The sequence below is a fragment of the Manis javanica genome, chromosome 12 (genome assembly GCF_040802235.1).
Source record: "Manis javanica isolate MJ-LG chromosome 12, MJ_LKY, whole genome shotgun sequence".
NCBI lineage: Eukaryota > Metazoa > Chordata > Mammalia > Pholidota > Manidae > Manis > Manis javanica.
This window is the reverse complement of record NC_133167.1, coordinates 32,905,487-32,928,606: the sequence shown is the minus strand read 5'-3', so window position 1 is coordinate 32,928,606 and position 23,120 is coordinate 32,905,487. Positions and strand designations below refer to the sequence as shown.

At 36.6% G+C, this 23,120-nt stretch overlaps 1 protein-coding gene across 15 annotated transcripts in view; it reads right to left on the bottom strand.

The window, feature by feature from the left end:
• HYCC2 (hyccin PI4KA lipid kinase complex subunit 2) overlaps positions 1 to 23,120 on the bottom strand; it is a 108,182-nt gene that overhangs the window by 8,988 nt on the left and 76,074 nt on the right. For 13 of the 15 annotated variants that reach the window (XM_073218366.1, XM_073218361.1, XM_073218359.1 and 10 more), the window contains 4 exons: positions 20,539 to 20,655; positions 15,137 to 15,224; positions 3,769 to 3,928; positions 2,854 to 3,021 (listed from right to left, as the gene is read on the bottom strand). In XM_073218366.1, the coding sequence (XP_073074467.1) occupies positions 2,854 to 3,021; positions 3,769 to 3,928; positions 15,137 to 15,224; positions 20,539 to 20,655 (533 nt within the window). The remainder of the gene's footprint in view (positions 1 to 2,853; positions 3,022 to 3,768; positions 3,929 to 15,136; positions 15,225 to 20,538; positions 20,656 to 23,120) is intronic. The other 2 variants (XM_073218370.1, XM_073218371.1) reach the window with 2 other exon arrangements.

Below are 23,120 nucleotides of genomic sequence, written 5' to 3'. Positions count from 1 at the left end.
ATAAAATAGGCTATCCTTAAAGCAAAAGGCACCTTGTTATCATATCCAGCAGTTTAATAATCTTTAATTATCCATGCAAAGCCATATGAAAACACAGCTGACACCACTTCTCTCAACCCCTTCTTCAAAAGAATAGTACATAATGATCAAAATAAAAACTTGAAATTATATTCATATATCATCTTAGCAATTTACTTAAAATTAGTATAAAGAACCCCAAAATGCCCAAGAAAAGACAGTTACGGGTTCAGAATTGCTGTCAGTAATATAAAGTGGGAGTGAAAAGAAAAGTATCATTGGGTATATATATAATTAGGAAAGGAGACTGAGAGACTTAGCGCTAGCTTCTGAATTTTGCTACATGCAGATCTGATGCCCAAGCAATATGGCATAAGAGATGATAACATAAAAGCCACCATGCAAGAGAATCTAACTCCTATTTTATATACTAAGAAATGCTGTTTCAGTATAGTGAAACACTGACTATACTTTAATGATAGGCATTGTCCTCAATTTAGTAATAATTCTAAATCCAACTGTGAAAGTCACAAATAAAGTGTTACTTGATAATCAGGATAAAAGTAGGTGATGGGTTCATGTTCTCCCTTCATTTTCAACATATAATAAACACAATTTTAACTGCAAAACTATTTAAAATCATACTAGAAAACATTTTCTTTTTTAAAAAAAAGATCAATCATCAATGTTAATCCAAAAGGTCCAGCTGACTTTAGAATTACCAAAACTTTTCATAGATTTTAGTAATTTCCTTCCTTCTGTTTAAAAAACCTCAAGGAATAAAAAGGCACAGCATTTTTCCTTTCTAATTTTTTCCCTGGGTAATAACAAAACTCGTCATGATCTAAAAAAGAGACCACCAAAAAGGATTTTTAATGAACTTCTCTGTCAATAGAGAAGTTTGTGTCGGATTTTCCTTATAAATTTAGCTTCTACTAATATTGATTTAAAGCTACAAGTAATCTAGGTTAAAAGGCAAAATTATTTTTGAGCAATTTCAAACACACTGATGGAACACATTCCTCTTAACTGTAGCTATCCCCCATCCTCCCAAACTGAAATTTTTACCATAGATAGGAGATATTAAAATAGGATATGTTAATATTTAACAGGATATTTGAAAGGAACTACTATTTGATAACCTTTTTCAAAGTGTATGACTTTGATAAATTGGGAGAAATATTGCAACCAATACCCACTCTTTCTAGAATTTCAGCAAGTGTTAATTAACACAGTGCTACTTTTAGCACAAATACTCAAACATCTTAACAATAGTAGTAAATATACACCACGTGGCTCATTTAGTCATCAAAAAGGCTGAGAAACAGGTTGTTAAATTTAGGCCAACTCTGGGTTTGACATCTACTTATGTACTTATTTTTATGCCTTTATACAAGATAAAACTGACTCCAGGGGATAACATAAAGAGATACAGAAAAAAGGAAAAGGGAGGCTGCATCTTTTCACAGGATCTCTGTAAAACAGCACCAATTTCTTTGAATCCCGAGATCATGCACATGCAACACTGTTAAATGAAGTAAGGTCAATCTGGGCAAATGGTCATGGGAACAAAGAGTAGATTTAGATTCTTACTGAGCATGCTCAAATTTCTAATGCACCAAAGAGCAAGAGACTTCCCTAAGGTGGAAAGTAACTGCTTCATGTATGTTTGGTCTTCAAAAGCAGTAAAAATATGTAACCTATTTCAAAACTACTTGCTGTATTTCATAAATTAGTGTAAAGGTTCCACAGTAGCAATACAGCTATAATATAATATAATATAATATAATATAATATAATATAATATAATATAATATAATATAATATAATATAATATAATATAATATAATATAATATAATATAATATAATATAATATAATATAATATAATATAATATAATATAATATAATATAATAATAATGAGAAAACCTAATACTAGGCTACAGGCCCCTCTTTCACAAAGCCAACTCCTAAGGCATCACACATAAAACAGAAAATAAATACTTTTCTATCAGACAGTGGTGGTTGTGGTGGGGGCAAGGGGCAGGATAAAAAAAAAATTCTCATTTGGAAATGTCTACATTGTAGAAATAAGGATCTACTAGGATACCTGACTTCTAAATAACACATTTCAATTCCAACTGGGAGCTATATAGGATAATCATTATTTCAATAAATGATAAAATGCAGTGTGCACCACGATAGCACATTTATAGAGAAAAGATGTCAGTAGTTCACCACTTTCACCCAGGCAACTTGACTCAAAGATCACAAAAAGCCAATCAATACCGGTTTACTCTGTCAAAGAGGCAAGAAATTCTTGTTAACTGACCACACGGGAAACAGATAAATCAGCCAGTTCCACTTCAGTCCAATTTCTTAAAGATAATGTGTTAATGTTTTAAAACTCTCCTTTTATTTTTTAAGTAATAAATTATATAGATTAAATCAATTCATATTGACTTAATAAGGCTCATGTCCACTGAGTACATTTTTCCTTTACCTATGTTAGAATAAACATGCTCAGTAATGAAAAAATCCCAAGCATTTGCAGACCTTTTGGAGACAGGCCTCTGCCTTGTTAGTAGCCATGCCAAGCTGTTCTTTGATTACACAGGGATGCAGACTCCAGGCCAGCACAAATGGTAACTAAAGATTGTCCCTTGACCCGGCTCTATGCATATTGGGGGGTATGCTTTGCAAGGAGAAGCTAATACACCCTGGGATAGTAGAAACACACACTATAATGGAAAGATGTTCTGCTTGGGGATAGAGAGCCAGGATCCTTCTCCAGCAACTGCCTCACTGACTTCTGCCTCCTCATCTCTGTCCTACCCTCTGTTGTGGCTGCTGCTGAGTTGGGCTCCGGTGAGCCATGCTCAGGGGTCCTGCGCACCAGCACCTCCCCCTCTTGCACACGTTTGATCCCTAGGTCAGTGGAGCCGTGTTGGATCGGGGAGCCAGGAATACTCGAATCAGCCTCGTTTGAGAAGTCAAAGCCATCTGGGATTCAACATATAAAATTTTAGTGCTTTTGCGCTGCTCTATTCTTTTCTGAGCATTTTGACCCAGGCAGATAAGAGAATGTATATATGGATATGATATAAACACAAACACTATTTATATAGTTACATGTGTGTGCACAGGATGCACACACATAAGGCGGCAGATGAACAATGTGAGGTTTGCAAATGAATAGGAAAGAAAAATAGGGATCATTAAAATGGCAATTAATATCTCTTAGGCAAGACAGCTTGACTATTCAAGTACTATATGCCTATGAAATACTGCTGGATTCAGCACTTACAACAAAAAGAAAAGGAAAGATAAAAATTGAAAATTCAATAATCAATTCATTTATGGATAGATTGTATCATACCATTAGTTTGGCCAGTTATATAACTTAGTCCCACAACGCTCATACATGCACCTTTTTTTTCCCCAGTATGGTAGGTAACAGGCTTAAAGGAACTTCTTTCCTATTGTTATTACTAGTTCAAAGAAATACAAAAATTAAGGTTATCTTGTTTTAACATTCATAGAACAGTCTAAAGAAAATCTACTTTACTTTAAAAAATATATTAAAATATATTCAGGCATTTAAGCTACATTTTCTGTGCTCTTTTTAAAAACTAAACAATTTTGCTTTACTTATATAGAGTGCAATAATATCATGTGTTAATACAATCTGTAAAAACAGTGATACATTTACTTGAATCCAAAAGTGGACTATTTGGAGTGGGTACTCACCTTCTCTCCTCCATCTATGGCGACGGATTGAAGCTGTTGTAATTGCAGTCCGAGAAATCCTCGGTACTGTGGGAGTGACTTCTACCTTAAGTACTTTCTGCCCTTCTTGGGAAGAGTCAGGAGCATCAAATGGTAATGAGTTTTTCATGGCATTAGCAACCTAAAATGACAAGTTTATACATATTTATACCCAATACACAATTTTTTTTCAATACACAATTTATGCTTATTTTATACTGCATGATTCCATAATTTTTGGAATATATATTTCAAATTTGTCCTATAAAAATAAAAAAGTATAATGTTTCAGAGATGTTTGTGTCTTCATTGTTCTATATTCTTTTAGGCAGGCTATTTAAATAATAATTTATTTTTAAAAATATGAGTCACACACCCCAAAGATTCCTTGAAGTTGCTGACTTTCAAAGAAAAAAAGCATTCTAAAGAGAAAAAATCTGTTTAACATTTGAATGCTGATATAAGAAAATTTATAATAAGTTTTTGATTCTTCAGACTTTAATCTCTGATTTAACACTTTAGCCTTTATTCCACTCCTTTGTTTTCAAGAGGAGAAATTCTCACTACACACATATAGCATTTTGTCCCACACCACTTTCTGCCCTTCACAGAGGAGTGTCATTAACTGGTCCATGTTTCTTGACTGGGTAGTGCTAATCTAGCAAAGATTTTGAACTAGAGGGTTGTCTTTCTCCCTGCCTCCTGTACTTGGACAGGACAAGTAGAACATAGCACCCTGGATAAGTGTGCCTGCTCTGCCAGTTCAAACCTTCTCTCCAGTGGGCTGTTCTAATATCTAGACTGAGGGGTGAGTTAAGTTTTTCCGTTTAGCCTTTATCAGTAATAAAGATGATGCTTTTTTCTCTATTTGCCAACTATTTTATCCATTTATCACCTGGTTCTAGATTTGAATAGAGAAAAAAACAGTGTTATTGATTAGGTCTCTTGGAGACCCAACAATAAGGGATTATTCTAGGACTAGATATTACTGTCTTTGCATATATTGTCTTGGAAATGCCACCTCTGTTTAATTTATAAGACTTTTTCAAGGAGAAAAATATGAATTTAAACAATCTCACAAATACAAGGCATTATTATTATGATTTTTTTGTCTTGTTATCCATTTGTTTTAATGTAGCTCTCAGGGTAGGGATGCTGACATGAGAAAAAAAAGGGAATTCAAATGTCAAAGAACTATTGTAAATGCTACCTCAATAAATTTATATTTTGCTTAAAATATAAAAAAAGATATGAAGAAAATGGCTTTGAAAAAAATTACATCCTTTAAGTGCTACAAAAAATAAATCTTTTAAAAATACCATTATAAAAATACTACAAAGGCGGAGCCAGGATGGTGGCATGAGTAGAGCAGTGGAAATCTCCTCCCAAAAACACATAGAGCTATGAAAATATAACAAAGAAAAATCTTCCTAAAATAGAGACCACAGGACACAGGACAACATCCAGACCACATCCACACCTGCAAGAACCCAGCGCCTTGCGAAGGGGGTAAGATACAACCCTCGGCCCGGCGGGACCCAAGCGCCCCTCTCCCCGGCTCCCGGCGGGTGGAAAGAAACCGGAGCAGTTTTTTTTGGCGAGTGCTTTTTGGAAGCCTTAAAGGGACGGGCCCCCATTGCTAGGGAGGCAGGGTGGCGGGACCGGTGAGCAGGTGCCTGGGAACGGCGCCTAAGGACAAAGAATATCCCGCGTTTCTCCCTGCGGGACCGGCGGGCGGGTGCCTGAGACCAGCGCCTGAGGATGGAGGATATTGCGCGTTTTTCCCCTTTTTTTTTCTCTTTTTGGCGAGCGCTTTTTGGAAGCGTTAAAGGGACAGGGACCCCGGTGCTAGGGAGGCAGGGTGGCAGGACTGGTGAGCGGGTGCCTGGGACCGGCGCCTGAGGAGAAAGAATATCCCACGTTTTTCCCTGCGGGACCGGTGGGCGGGTGCCTGAGACCGGCACTTGAGGACAGAGGAAATCGCGCGTTTTTCCCCTTTTTTTTTCTCTTTTTTGCGAGTGCTTTTTGGAAGCCTAAAAGGGACAGGGACCCCAGTGCTAGGGAGGCAGGGCGGCGGGACTGGTGAGCGGGTGCCTAGGACCAGCACCTGAGGACAAAGAATATCCCGCGTTTTTCCCTGTGGGACCGGTGGGCGGGTGCCTGAGACCGGCACCTGAGGACGGAGGAAATCACGCGTTTTTCCCCTTTTTTCCTCTCTTTTTGGCGAGTGCTTTTTGGAAGCCTTAAAGGGACAGGGACCCCGGTGCTAGGGAGGCAGGGCGGCGGGACTGGTGAGCGGGTGCCTGGGACCAGCGCCTGAGGACAAAGAATATTGAGGGTTCTTTCCCTGCGGGACCGGTGGGTGGGTGCTTTTTGGAAGCCTTGAAAGGACAGGGACCCTGGTGCTAGGGAGACAGGGCAGAAGGACCAGTGAGCGGGTGCCTGGGACCGGCACCTGAGGACAAAAAAAAAAATTGCGTGTTTTTTCCTTTTTTTTTCTTTCTGTTCCCTCTCTCATTGTTGCTGTTGTTGTTTTGGTTTGGAGAGTGCTTTTTGGAAGTCTTAAAGGGGCAGGACAGATCACTTAGACCAGAGGCAGGGAATCTGGGGATCTCTGGGCACTCTAACCCCCTGGGCAGCAGGGAACACAGAGGCCCCTTACAGAGATAAAAAGCCTCCCGGCCGCTCCCCCTCCAACAGGGCTCCACCATTTTGGAGGAACAGCCCCAGCCAGGTCAAGCCCACAGCAACAGCAGAGATAAACCCCAAAGCAACTGGGCAGGAAGCAGAAGCCCTGTCTGCGCACAGCTGCCCAGCACAAGCAACTAGAGGTCGCTATTCTCCCAGGAAAAGGCTACAAACCAACAAGAAGGGAAGCTCTTCCAGCGGTCACTTGTACCAGCTCTGCAAACTATCTCGATCACCATGAAAAGGCAAAACTACAGGCAGACAAAGATCACAGAGACAACACCTGAGAAGGAGACAGACCTAACTAGTCCTCCTGAAAAAGAATTCAAAATAAAAATCATGAACATGCTGACAGAGATGCAGAGAAAAATGCAAGAGCAATGGGATGAGATGCAGAGAAAAATACAAGAGCAGTGGGATGAGATGCAGAGAAAAATGCAAGAGCAGTGGGATGAAGTCCGGAAGGAGATCACAGATGTCAGGAAGGAGATCACAGAAGTGAAACAATCCCTGGTATAAGCAGAATGGATAAGATGCAAGAGGCCATTGAAGGAATAGAACCAGAGAACAGGAACGTATAGAAGCTGACATAGAGAGAGATAAAAGGATCTCCAGGAATGAAACAACACTAAGAGAAATATGTGACCAAGCCAAAAGGAATAATATTCATATTATAGGGATACCAGAAGAAGAAGAAAGAGGAAAAGGGATAGAAAGTCTCTTTGAAGAAATAATTGCTGAAAACTTCCCCAAACTGGGGGAGGAAATCATCGAACAGACCATGGAATTACACAGAACTCCCAACAGAAAGGATCCAAGGAGAACAACACCAAGACACATAGTAATTAAAATGGCAAGGATCAAGGACAAGGAAAGAGTTTTAAAGGCAGCTAGAGAGAAAAAGGTCACCTATAAAGGAAAACCCATCAGGCTAACTAACATCAGACTTCTCGACAGAAACCCTACAGGCCAGAAGAGAATGGCATGATATACTTAATGCAAAGAAACAGAAGGACCTTGAACCAAGGATACTGTATCCAGCACGACTATCATTTAAATATGATGGCGGGATTAAACAATTCCCAGACAAGCAAAAGCTGAGGGAATTTGCTTCCCACAAACCACCTCTACAGGGCATCCTACAGGGACTGCTCTAGATGGGAGCACCCCTAAAAAGAGCACAGAACAAAACACACAACATATGAAGAATGGAGGAGGAGGAATAAGAAGGGAGAGAAGAAAAGAATCTCCAGACAGTGTATACAACAGCTCAATAAGCGAGCTAAGTTAGGCAGTAAGATACTAAAGAAGCTAACCTTGAACCTTTGGTAACCACGAATCTAAAGCCTGCAATGGCAATAAGTACATATCTCTCAATAGTCACCCTAAATGTAAATGGACTTAATGCACCAATCAAAAGACATAGAGTAATAGAATGGATAAAAAAGCAAGACCCATCTATATGCTGCTTACAAGAAATTCACCTTAAACCCAAAGATAAGCATAGACTAAAAGTCAAGGGATGGAAAAACATATTTCAGGCAAACAACAGTGAGAAGAAAGCAGGGGTTGCAGTACTAATATCAGACAAAATAGACTTCAAAACAAAGAAAGTAACAAGAGATAAAGAAGGATACTACATAATGATAAAGGGCTCAGTCCAACAAGAGGATATAACCATTCTAAATATATATGCACCCAATACAGGAGCACCAGCATATGTGAAGCAAATACTAACAGAACTAAAGAGGGAAATAGACTGCAATGCATTCATTGTAGGAGACTTCAACACACCACTCACCCCAAAGGATAGATCCACCGGGCAGAAAATAAGTAAAGACACACAGGCACTGAACAACACACTAGAACAGATGGACCTAATAGACATCTATAGAACTCTACATCCAAAAGCAACAGGATATACATTCTTCTCAAGTGCACATGGAACATTCTCCAGAATAGACCACATACTAGCTCACAAAAAGAGCCTCAGTAAATTCCAAAATATTGAAATTCTACCAACCAATTTTTCAGACCACGAAGGTATGAAAGTAGAAATAAATTCTACAAAGAAAACAAAAAGGCTCACAAACACATGGAGGCTTAACAACATGCTACTAAATAATCAATGGATCAATGAACAAATCAAAATAGAGATCAAGGAATATATAGAAACAAATGACAACAACAACACAAAGCCCCAACTTCTGTGGGACGCAGCGAAAGCAGTCTTAAGAGGAAAGTATATAGCAATCCAGGCACACTTGAAGAAAGAAGAACAATCCCAAATGAATAGTCTAACATCACAATTATTAAAACTGGAAAAAGAAGAACAAATGAGGCCTAAAGTCAGCAGAAGGAGGGACATAATAAAGATCAGAGAAGAAATAAACAAAATTGAAAAGAATAAAACAATAGCAAAAATCAACGAAACCAAGACCTGGTTCTTCGAGAAAATAAACAAAATAGATAAGCCTCTAGCCCAACTTATTAAGAGAAAAAGAGAGTCAACACAAATCAACATAATCAGAAATGAGAATGGAAAAATCATGACAGACTCCACAGAAATACATAGAATTATTAAAGACTACTATGAAAACCTATATGCCAACAAGCTGCAAAACCTAGAAGAACTGGACAACTTCCTAGAAAAATACAACCTCCCAAGACTGACCAAGGAAGAAACACAAAAGTTAAACAAACCAATTACGAGCAAAGAAATTGAAATAGTAATCAAAAAACTACCCAAGAACAAAACCCCGGGGCCGGATGGATTTACCTCGGAATTTTATCAGACACACAGAGAAGACATAATACCCATTCTCCTTAAAGTGTTCCACAAAATAGAAGAAGAGGGAATACTCCCAAACTCATTCTATGAGGCCAACATCACCCTAATACCAAAACGAGGCAAAGACCCCACCAAAAAAGAAAATTACAGACCAATATCCCTGATGAATGTAGATGCAAAAATACTCAATAAAATATTAGCAAACAGAATTCAACAGTATATCAAAAGGATCATACACCATGACCAAGTGGGATTCCTCCCAGGGATGCAAGGATGGTACAACAGTCGAAAATCCATCAACATCATCCACAACATCAACAAAAAGAAAGACAAAAACCACATGATCATCTCCATAGATGCTGAAAAAGCATTTGACAAAATTCAACATCCATTCATGATAAAAATGGGAATAGAGGGCAAGTACCTCAATATAATAAAGGCCATATATGATAAACCCACAGCCAGCATTATACTGTACAGCAAGAAGCTGAAAGCATTTTCTCTGAGATCGGGACCAGACAGGGATGCCCACTCTCCCCACTGTTATTTAACATAGTACTGGAGGTCCTAGCCACGGCAATCAGACAAAACAAAGAAATACAAGGAATCCAGATTGGTAAAGAAGAAGTTAAACTGTCACTATTTGCAGATGATATGATACTGTACATAAAAAACCCTAGAGACTCCACTCCAAAACTACTAGAACTGATATCGGAATACAGCAAAGTTGCAGGATACAAAATTAACACACAGAAATCTGTAGCTTTCCTATACACTAACAACGAATCAATAGAAAGAGAAATCAGGAAAACAATTCCATTCACCATTGCATCAAAAAGAATAAAATACCTAGGAATAAACCTAACCAAAGAAGTGAAAGACTTATACTCTGAAAACTACAAGTCACTCTTAAGAGAAATTAAAGGGGACACTAATAAATGGAAACTCATCCCATGCTCATGGCTAGGAAGAATTAATATCGTCAAAATGGCCATCCTGCCCAAAGCAATATACAGATTTGATGCAATCCCTCTCAAATTACCAGCAACATTCTTCAATGAATTGGAACAAATAATTCAAAAATTCATATCGAAACACCAAAGACCCCGAATAGCCAAAGCAATCCTGAAAAAGAAGAATAAAGTAGGGGGGATTTCACTCCCCAACTTCAAGCTCTACTACAAAGCCATAGTAATCAAGACAATTTGGTACTGGCACAAGAACAGAGCCACAGACCAGTGGAGCAGATTAGAGACCCCAGAAATTAACCCAAACATATATGGTCAGTTAATATTTGATAAAGGAGCCATGGACATACAATGGCAAAATGACAGTCTCTTCAACAGATGGTGCTGGCAAAACTGCACAGCTACATGTAGGAGAATGAAACTGGACCATTGTCTAACCCCATATACAATGGTAAACTCAAAATGGATCAAAGACCTGAATGTAAGTCATGAAACCATTAAACTCTTGGAAAAAAACATAGGCAAAAACCTCTTAGACATAAGCATGAGTGACCTCTTCTTGAACATATCTCCCCGGGCAAGGAAAACAACAGCAAAAATGAGCAAGTGGGACTACATTAAGCTGAAAAGCTTCTGTACAGCGAAAGACACCATCAACAGAACAAAAAGGAACCCTACAGTATGGGAGAATATATTTGAAAATGACACATCCGATAAAGGCTTGACGTCCAGAATATATAAAGAGCTCACATGCCTCAACAAACAAAAAACAAATAACCCAATTAAAAAATGGGCAGAGGAACTGAACAGACAGTTCTCTAAAAAAGAAATACAGATGGCCAACAGACACATGAAAAGATGCTCCACATTGCTAATTATCAGAGAAATGCAAATTAAAACTACAATGAGGTATCACCTCACACCAGTAAGGATAGCTGCCATCCAAAAGACAAACAACAACAAATGTTGGCGAGGCTGTGGAGAAAGGGGAACCCTCCTACACTGCTGGTGGGAATGTAAATTAGTTCAACCATTGTGGAAAGCAGTATGGAGGTTCATCAAAATGCTCAAAACAGACCTAGCATTTGACCCAGGAATTCCACTCCTAGGAATTTACCCTAAGAACGCAGCAATCAAGTTTGAGAAAGACAGATGCACCCCTATGTTTATCGCAGCACTATTTACAGTAGCCAAGAATTGGAAGCAGCCTAAATGTTCATCGGTAGATGAATGGATAAAGAAGATGTGGTACATATACACAATGGAATACTACTCAGCCATAAGAAGTGGAAAAATCCAACCATTTGCAGCAACATGGATGGAGCTGGAGAGTATTATGCTCAGTGAAATAAGCCAAGCGGAGAAAGAGAAATACCAACTGATTTCACTCATCTGAGGAGTATAGGAACAAAGGAAAAACTGAAGGAACAAAACAGCAGCGGAATTACAGAACCCAAAAATGGACTAACAGGTACCAAAGGGAAAGGAACCGGGGAGGATGGGTGGGCAGGGAGGGATAGGGGGGGGAAGAAGAATGGGGGTATTAAGATTAGCATGCATCGGGGGGAGGGAGAAAGGGGAGGGTGGGCTGCACAACACAGAGAGGACAAGTAGTGACTCTACAGCATTTTGCTAAGCTGATGGACAGTAACCGTAATGTGGTTGTTAGGGGGGACTGATATAGGGGAGAGCATAGTAAACATAGTATTCTTCATGTAAGTGTAGATTAAAAATTAAAAAAAAGAAAGAAAGAAAGAAAAGGCGGATTACTCCTTGACAGGATAAAACTATTGGTAAATCAAAGATCAATGCATGCTTTAAATATCCTTAATGTTGATCACTTAAAGGGTGTCAGGTGATCAGCTATGGAGGTACTCTTTTCTGATAATATTCCTTTCTCTTAATTAAAAAAAAAAAAAAGCAGTTACTGTGTGCTGACCTCCAATGAGTTCTGCACAGTGGTATAGAGGGCATGTCAAAGTGTGGGCAAAGGGTCTGTTTGTTTCTATGCAGAAGATCAAGGCCTAGCTTGGATACCCAGAAAATGAACTAAGATACGATATGAGGAGGAGCTTCCGGCATCAGCACTCTCTGGAGGACTTGTGCCGGGGGATGATCATCAAAAAGCCTCCACAGGGATCCGGACGATGCTGCGGTTGTGGCTGCATCCAGCCCACCGTCTCCTGGACTTGCCATAGGAATGAGGAGGGAGATGTCTAGGCTGGCATGTGCATACAGTGAGACAACGAATTTGACCGGATCTGTACTGTTGGAACTCAACTAGGAGTTGGGAGGGGTGCAAGGTGTAGCACTCCAAAATCTTATGACTATAGACTATCTACGGTTAAAAGAACATATGGGATGTGAACAGATCCTAGAAATGGGCTGCTTTAATTTGTCTGATTTCTCTCAGACTGTTCAAGTACAGTTGGACAATATCCATCATATCATAGACAAATTTTCACAAATGCCTAGGGTGCCGAAATGGTTTTCTTGGCTTCACTGGAGAGGGATGGTAATTATAGATTTGCTTTGTTTATGTCACCGTATTCCTATTATGTTAATATGTGTGTGCAAATTAGTTAGTAGTTTAAAACCTATACATACTTAAGGTACTATACAAGAAGATATGTCAAAGAAATAATCAATCCTCCCATGTTTCCTTCCATATGCTACATCTGTAGCTTTTCTTCTTTCTTCCTAATTACAACCCTTAAATAGAATTCGTGCCTCATATCGAATTTACCGAGTATCATAATTCCTCCAGGTGGTAAAGATACCTCGAGACAAGTGCTGGGCATAGAAGCCACAGGGCATAAATCTGCAAAGAAGTAAAAAGCTAACCTTTGCAAACAATATGGCTTCTCTCTCACTTACCAACTTTACATTTCCCTGTATGGCCCCGGAAGATGACTGGTTAGCCAGAGACGGGTAAGATTCCTCAAGGGAGGAACAACCTAAGACAGGCACAGTCGCAGGGGGGCCATCAGGTGAGAATTTGGGGATCAACAGAGGTGAGGCTCAGAACCTCACCCCCCCTGCTTTGAGAGAAATCTTCTGCATCCGTGGATGTCTTGCTGCCCTTGTCTAGCCTGGATTAATACTTAGTCCATAGGCACACACCTGATCATCTGATCATCTACATTTGCCCTCTTACAGCACTAAACTATGTTTTCTACCTTTATCTTGCATCTACCTACCACTCCAGCATTTTATTAAAAATAAAAATAATAATAATAATAGGAGAAATGTGGGATCAACATATAAATCAAGTACAAAAATCAAACGAATATTCATATTTGACCTGATTGTTTATAGTTCATAATGCATGATCAAAACCGAATGTGTCTGTGATGAATGCCCTTGTACTGTTCACCATGTAAGAATTTATTCACTATGTAAGAATTCGTTCACCATGTAAGAACTTGTTCGTTATGCTTCAGAAGATTGGAGACTGACGAGAATTAGGCTTGAGATGGATTAATGATTGTACATTGAGCATTGACCCCCCTATACTGAATTTTATTGTTGTTAACAACCATTTGATCAATAAATATGAGAGATGCCCTCTCAAAAAAAAATAAAAAATAAGAAAAAATAAAAATAATAATAACAATAAAGGGGAAATGTGGGATCAACATATAAATCAAGTACAAAAATCAAATGAATATTCATATTTGACCTGATTGTTTATAGGTCATAATGCATGATCAAAACCGAAAGTTTCTGTGATGAATGCCCTTGTACTGTTCACCATGTAAGAATTTATTCACTATGTAAGAATTCATTCACCATGTAAGAACTTGTTCGTTATGCTTCAGAAGATTGGAGACTGACGAGAATTAGGCTTGAGATGGATTAATGATTGTACATTGAGCGTTGACCCCCCCATACTGAATTTTATTGTTGTTAACAACCATTTGATCAATAAATATGAGAGATGCCCTCTCAAAAAAAAAAAAAATACTACAAAAAAGCTTAAAAATACAGAAATTGCAAAAAGTAGAAGCCATCCATAGTTGAAATCACCTAGATTAACTATTAGCATTTTTTATATTTCCTCTGTTCTTTCTAAATTAAAAAAAAAATGTTGTATACTGCTTTACCACTTAACACAAGCTAGCATTTTTCTTTAACATGAGTTTTTGAATATCATCAATAATATTATAACTTAATCATTCTCTGCTGTGGGAACATTTAGACTGTTTTGATTCCTTTGCAATTAAAAAATAACAGTATTGTTTTGCTTACAATACATTAAAAAAAAGAATTTAAAGTAGTTTCCTAGGATATGTTGCCAGATATGGGATAGTGGGTCAGAGAAAACAAACACACATTACCAAACTGCTTTTGCAAAGGGATGTTCAGAGTTGTGTTGTATTGCTACTGGTAAAGAATGCCCTCTTTATTCCACTATTGAATGTGTACACTTGTTTTGTGACTCATCATTTACCTTCCTGTCACACCTGTTGAGAATACTTTTCTGAGTTTGTGGATTATGTGTTTTTTGTGCATTACATTAATTTTATTTTTTAAAAATTAGTTTAGATGTTTATGTGGTCAAAAAAAAAATCAACTTTTTTTACTAACTTGTCCCATCATGCAATATAAAAAGTCCTTCCTTCTCCAGAAATTTGAGTAAATATTTATAACTTTTTCTTCTTTCTTAAAGGAATTCAAAACAGTTCTTTAATTTACCTGACTCTTACTTTGATATATGATAAGAGGAAAGAATCAAGCAAATTTAGTTTTCTCTCCAACAGTTAGCCAACTGTTATTAAGGAATAAACTTTTTTCCCTCAATGATTTGGATTGCCTCATATATTACATATTGAGTTTCTTTACCCACTAGTACCCTTTTTATGAACAGGTATGTTTAATAAAGAAAAATACAGTAACTTGCCAACAGTGGTTGAGAAAAGAGTTCTAGTTGAGCTCTATAGATGATGTCATCAAGGACTTCCTGGCCAAGGTCCCACTGTCCATTGTACCTATGGAGAAGCAGATCATTTACTATCTTTGTCAAATAAATATCTCTAATTGTCAACAACAAACATTTTATTGTTCCAAGTCCTACTATTTTGATCCTGAAACAAGACTTTCACATCTATTTTTGCCTCATTTCATTTCTAAGCTATCCCATTTTTTGGTTATAAGAACAAAATGAAGATTTCAAATATTAATGTTTAAAATTCACATAAATTAGCTCTTATCAGGTGTTGATATTAGGGTAATTTATTTAATGCATTTATGAAAACCTGGTTTATGAACAACATAGAGAGGCATAGTATTCCATAAAGAAAACCTGATAATTTTGGACTCCAATTTAATGACCGGTTATGTTATATTTAGGTTATTTTTAAAGTATTAAACAGATTATGAACAATTATAGGCCAAAAAACTGGATGACCTTGAAGAAATGGGTAAATTCCTGGAAAAGTACAACATACCCAGACTGAATCATGAATAGAAAATCTGAATAGACCAATTAATCAAAGAAGATTGAATCAATAATCAAAAACCCTCCCCAAAAACAAAAGTCCAGGATCAGATAGTTTCACAGGTGAATTCTACCAAACACGCAAAAAAGAATTGATACCAATCCCTCTCAAACTCTTCCACAAAACAGAAGAGGAGGGAACACTTCCAAACTCATTTAGTGTAGACAGCATTACCCTGGTACCCAAACCAGACAACAACCCTACAAGAAAAAATTACAGATCCTTAATGAACACAGATGCAAATATCCTCAACAAAATATTAGCAAACCAAATTCAACAATACATTAGAAAAATCATATGCCATGATCAAGTGGGATTTCTCCCTGGGTTACAAGGATGGTTCAATATTTGCAGTTTGATGTGATACACCATATTAACAAACTGAAGGACAAAAACATATGACAGATGCAAAAAAAACCCCATTTGACAAAATTCAACATTCATTCGTGATAAAAACTCTCAACAAAGTGATATAGAGGGGATATATCTCAATATAATAAAGACCATATATCACAAGCTACAGCTATCATCATACTCAACAGGGAAAAACTGAAAGCTTTTCCTTTAAGATCAGGAAAAAGATAAGGATGTCTATTCTCACCACTTTTACTCAACCCAGTACTGGAAGTTCTAGCCAGAGCAATTTGGCAAGAAAAAGAAATAAAAGGCATCCAAATCTGAAAGGAAGAAGTAAACTGTTTCTATTTGCGCAGGCATGATATTATATATAGAAAACCATATGACTCCACCAAAAAACTGTTAGAATAAACAAATTACTCAAAGTTGCAGGATACAAAAATCAATACACAAAAATCTTTTGCATTTTCTACACTAATAATGAACTATCAGAAATAGAAATTAAGAAAACAATCCAATTTACAACCAAATAAAAAAAAATCTCAGGGATAAATTTAACCAAGGAGGTGAAAGATCTGTACACTGTATACTTAAAAGAGTTTTTATGTAAGACAATGATGAAAGAAATTGAAGAACACATAAATAAATGGGAAGATACTCTGTGCTCATGGATTGGAAGAGTTTTGTTAAAATGTGCATACTACCCAAAGCAAGCTACAGATTCAGTGCAATCCCTATCAAGATTCTGATGTTATCTTTCACATAAATGGAACAAATAATCCTAAAACTTCACATGGAATCAGAAAAGACCTCAAATAGCCAAAGCAATCTTGAGAAAGAACAAAGCTGGAAGCACCACACTTCTTGATTTCAAACTATTATACAGAGCTACAGTAATCAAAACAGTATGGTATTGCCATAAAAAAAAGATACACAGATCAATGGGACAGAAGAGAGAGCCCAGAAGTAAACCCACACACATATGGCCAATTAATTTACAACAAAGGAGTCAATAATATAGAGTAAGAAAAGGGCAGTCTCTTCAATAAATGGTGCTGGGAAAACAGAAAAACTACATGGAAAAGAATGAAACCGGATTGCCATCTTACACCATACACAAAAAACAACTTATAATGAATTAAAGACTTGGAATTTAAGACCAAAAAACATTCAACTCCTAAGAGAAAACAGGTGGTAAACTAGTTGACATTGCTCTTGGCGATGATTTTGGGACTTGACACTAAAAGCAAAGGCATCAAAAGCAAAATAAACGAGTAAAACTACACTGAACTAAGAATGTTCTGCACAACCAAGGAAACCATGAACAAAATGAAAAGGCAACCTACGGAGTGGGAGAAAATATCTACAAACCATATATTTGATAAGGTGTAAATTTCCAAAATATATAAGAGCCCATACAACTCAATAGGAAAAAACAAATAATCCAATTAAAAAATGGGCAGAAAATCTGAATAGAAAGACACACACATGGCTAACAGGTACATGAAAAGATGCTCAATATCACTGATCATCAGGGAAATGAAAATCAAAAACACAATGAGATGTCACCTCACACCTGTTGTAATGGCTTTTATCAAAAGACAAGAAGTGACAAGTGTTGTTGAAGATGTAGAGAAAGGGAATCTATCTTGTGCACTATTGCTGGGAATGTAAACTGGTACAGCCAGTATGGCAACAGAGTATGGAGAGTCCTCAAAAAATGAAAAATAGAACTGCCATTCAGCAATCCCACTTCTGGTATATATCCAAAGGAAATGAAATCATTATTTAAAAAATATATCTTCACCTCAGTGTTCACTGCAGCATTATTTACAATAGCTAAGACATGGAACAACCTATGTGTCCAATGACAGATGAACAGATAAAGAAAATATGGTATATACAGTTGACCCCTGAACAACATGGGCATTAAAGGTGTCAACCCTCTATGCAGTCAAAAGCTGCATATTAACTTATGACTACCTAAAATCTTAGTAGCTAATAGCCTACTGTTTACTACCTTACTGATAAGTTAATTAGCACATATTTTGTATATTATATGTATTATTTTCTGTATTCTTACAAAAAAGTAAGCTAGAGAAAAAAAAATGTTTTTTCAAACTATCACAAATCTCCAAAACAATTTCCAACATATTTACTGAAAAAAAAATCTGTGTAAGTGGACCTGTGCAGTTCATTGTTCAAGGGTTAACTATATATGTACAATGGAATATGATTCAGTCATTAAAAAACAGAAGGAAATATTGCCATTTGCAACATGGATGGACCTTAAAGCATTTTGCTAAGTGAAATAAGACAGAAAGACAAATACTGTATGATCTCATTTTTGTTTTTATTTATTTTTTTATGGAAGTATCGATATATACAATCTTACATTGGTTTCAAGTATACAACTGTAATTCAACAGTTACCCATATTATTAAATACTTACCCCTGCCATGAGTGCTATTACTGTCAACATAGGAAGATGTTATAGAATCATTTGGCTATATTCTCCATGCTGTATTACTATCCCTGTGATCAACTTATATTATGATTAAGAATTTTTGTGCCCCTTTATCCCCCTCAACTTCCCTACCCACCCATGCACCTCAAACCCTACCCCATGATAACCACCAGTCACTTCTCAGAGTCTAGGAATCTACTAGTTTGTTGTTCATATTGATATTCCATGAATAAGTGAAATCATATGATATTTGTCTTTCTCTGCCTGGCTTATTTCACTTAGCATAATACCTCTAGGTCCATCCATGTTGTTGCATGGGAGGATTTCTTTTTATTTTTTATGGCTGAATAATATTCCATTGTGTATATGTACTACTAATTTATTCATTTATGGACACTCAAGGCTGCTTCTATAACTTGGCTATTGTAAATAGTGCAGTGATAAACATAGGGGTACATGTATCTTTTCAAATCAGTGATTTTGTCTGCATCAGGTAAATTCCTAGAAGTAGAATTACTGGACCAAATGGTACATGTATTTTTAGTTTTTTGAGGAATCTCCATATTGCTTTCCACAGTGGCTGCACCAATTGACATTCCCACCAACAGCGTAGGAGGGTAACCATTTCTCCACATCCTCACCAACACTTGTTATTTTTTGTCTTCTGGGTAGTGGTCTTTCTGACTGGTGTGAAGTGACATCATGGTTTTGATTTGCATTTCCCTGGTGATTAGTGATGTGGAGCATCTTTTCATGTGCCTGTTGGCCATCTGTAGTCCTTCTTTGGAGAAATGTCTATTCAGGTCCTCTGCCCATTTTTTAATTGGGTTATTTGTCTTTTTGATGTTGAGGTGTGTGAATTCTTCATATATTTTGGATGTTAACCCCTTGTCAGGTAAATTGTTTATGAATATATTCTCCCATACTAGTTGCCTTTTTGGTCTGCTGATGGTGTCCTTTGCTGAACAGAAGCCTTTTATTTCAATGTAGTCCCACTTGTTCATTTCTGATTTTGTTTCTGTTGCCCTAGGAAATGTGTCCAGGAATAAACTGCTCATACTTATATTCAAGAGATTTTTGCCTATGTTTTCTTCTAAGAGTTTTATGGTTTCATGACTTACATTCAGGTCTTTGATTTATTTTGAGTTTACTTTTGTGTATGGCATTAGACAATAATCCTGTTTCATCCTCTTACATGTAGCTGTCCATTTTCCCAACACCTGTTGTTGAAGAAGCTGTCATTTCCCCATTGTATATCCATGGCTCCTTTATCATATATTAATTGACCATATATACATGGCTTTACATCTGGGCTCTCTATACTGTTCCATTGATCTGTGGGTCTGTTCTTGTGCCAGTACCAAACTGTTTTGATTACCACAGGTCAAGGAGCATGATCTCCCCCAGCTCTGTTCTTCTTCCTCAGGATGGCTTGATCTCATTTCTATGTGGAATCTCAAAACAACAACAACAAAACCCTGAACTCACAGATACAGAAAATAGACTGATGATTGCTAGAGGCAAGGGTGAGAGGGGGGAAAAAAGGGTGAAGGGACTTAAAAGGTAATTATTCCAGTTAAAAGATAAATAAGTCCTGGGGATATAATGTACAGCATGGTAACTGGAATTAATAAAACTATATCATATATTTGTAAGTTGCTTAGAGAGTAGATCTGAAAAGTTCCCATGACAAGAGGAAATATTTGCAACTATGTGTGGTGATGAATGTTAACTAAACTTATTTTGGTAATCAACTCACAATATAAAATATATCTACTCATTATATACCTAAAACTAATACAATCTTTTTTATCAATTATATCTCATAAAAATTATTTTTGTTATTATATTATTCTCAAATAAAAAGTATATATTTGTTTTTTAAAAGTCCAAAAAGAAGTTTGTATTAGGAAAAAAAGAGAAATACTAAGTTTCCAAGCATCAGGAAGAATTCACCCAATTTCATATCAACCTACTTACATGGCATAATAAACCCCTGTGAGAAGTTGCACCATAAATTCAGGATCCAATACTATTCGACCACAGAGTTCTTTCCAGTGTTTTTCATGTTGCCGTGGAAACCCACTCACACAAACCCTAGGAAAATACAGTATCTATCATGTGTGATTTACTGATTCATTAAATAAAATATTTCTGCTTTCATCATTTCAGTTATTCAATTATTCATTCCTCAAATATTTACTGAATACCTGCTATGTCCCAGTCACTATCCTGGGCCTAGGCATACAGTTGTAAACAGGCAAAAAGAAAAATCTGAGCCCTCATAAAGCATACAGTGTTGAGGATTCTACCAATAAGAAACACGATTTTTCTCAAATAGCTTACTGTCTCTTTTATAACCATCCTTCTTCCTCTTCACAAAAGAAATATATAACTTTCATGCATCCCAAATTGTATCAGGATGAATTAGTTAGGAGATACAGCAATCTCCTAACAAATAAAGGGACATTTCACATGTCTGTGAGGCTGGTTTTAATCAAAGTACCATAAACAACCTTCTGTCATCCATCTCATTTAGAGATGGTTCCAGAAAAATTATGTTTGTAATTACCAAAAGCTGATAATTTTAACAATTAACTTTTTAGAATAATTATAAATGGTAAGCAAGTCCAGAAGAAATTTTTTTAGTGTTTAGTGTATTATGGTCTCAGGAAATTTTTTATTTCAAATTACATATACATATTTTTGTAGCAGAGACATAAACTAGGTAACCAATAAAAGACTTGGTTAAGTATAAAATGGCATTATATTAGGAAAAAATTATGTGGGTAAAGTGGAATGGAAGTTCAATTTTAAGGAGAAAAAGGAATAATAGAGACTATTGAAGAAAAGCTTGTTTTATTTCTCAAATGGATGGTGGTGGTATTAGATCAGTGTGGTGTTGGCACTATATATACATTTAAAATACTGATCAACTATTTGTTTATTATGTCAATATTTTCATACTGGAAATCATATCATTTGCAACTAAGATAGGATGAAAAATTTAAATGTTAACTGAAAAATGTGCAAGGGCTACATAGTTTTTCAAAATTCTTTAGTTTGTAACTAAACAAAAGTTTGAGGACTACTGAACTGTCACTTTTGTTATTAGGAAACTATTAAATGTCACAATAATGATGCCACTTAGAGATTCAGCAGATTTGTTTTAAAGAACCAAAAATAGTCATTTACATATACATTTATCTGTAGGTAGGCAGTACATTCTTAAACTGTATTCTCTTGATAACAGTATACAGGTTAGAGATGAGAATTTTTTTAGTCACTAATCATGTTATCACAGTTAAGTATAAATAATATACTTATTTTAAGATAATGTATACAGTCAAATTTATAGCTAATTTAGATTGGCCTTCTCCTAATCAGCAGAACTGAGTTTTGCTATAAGCAAGACTACACACTCTCCCAGTAACACAATAGCATGAATTTGAACATTTTGGACAGACTCTAGCGGGACCACGATCCTTATGATCCCTCCATCCTGGCATTCATGCCTATACCATCCTCTTCTCTTCAGTATGGATGGGCCCTGTGATTTGTTGCTAGCCAACAGAATATGACAAAGATAACAGGAATTCTATGACCACATGATATGATTAAGTGATTATGTTACATAAGACTATAGTGAAGGTCTTGCTGGAGTCTCTCATTCCTACTCTGCTTTTAAGAAGGAGGATGCCATGTTGTAAGGTGCCTATGTTGGGAGGTCCACGTGGCAAGAAACTGAGGTTTGTCTTCAGCATACAGCCCACAAGAAACTGAACCCCTTAGTCCTATAGCTATAAGAACTGAATTCTACAACAAAAGTGTATAATACCTCAATTAAGCCTCAGATAAGACTGCAACTCCAGCCAACATCTTAACTGCATCTTTGTGACCCTCAGCAAAGGACCCAGCTAAGTTATCCCTAGACTCATGTCTGACCCACAGAAACTGTGAAATAATAAATGCGTGATATTTTAAACTGCTAAGTTTGTGGTAATTTGTTATGAGGCAATAGAAAACTAATAAGGCATTTGCATTTAACCTTTTTTGAGGGGCTCAGTTTCTCAAGTAAAAACCAGATGAACAGGATGAATGTAGGGTTCCTTCTATAATTGAGATTCTGTGACTAAGCATCCTCTGACTCCAAATTAATTTATATTACTTAAATTCTGTTTCTGTAGAGGAAATTTAAATTTCAGCTCAGGTCTGTCCAAATTAATAAAAATTCTGATTTAGTAAAGATTAGAACACACAAATACAAATAAGACATATAGATAACTGGTGCTATTGCTAATCTTATTTGAAGCAGAGACAGTTATTTGTGAAATACATTAAGGAAAACATTCATATTCTTTAAAACTTTCTCCACATACAGGACTATTTATTCAAAACTCTTGATTTACAAAAATTGATATCCAGGCTATGATTAGATGTATCACTAAACCAATCTAAACTCAAGATGTCTTGGCTTAACTTGATGTTCAGCAAGAAAATACCTCTTTAATGCCGAAATATTTTCAAGAAGTCATGCATAAGGGGTGATAAGGATTCCTATC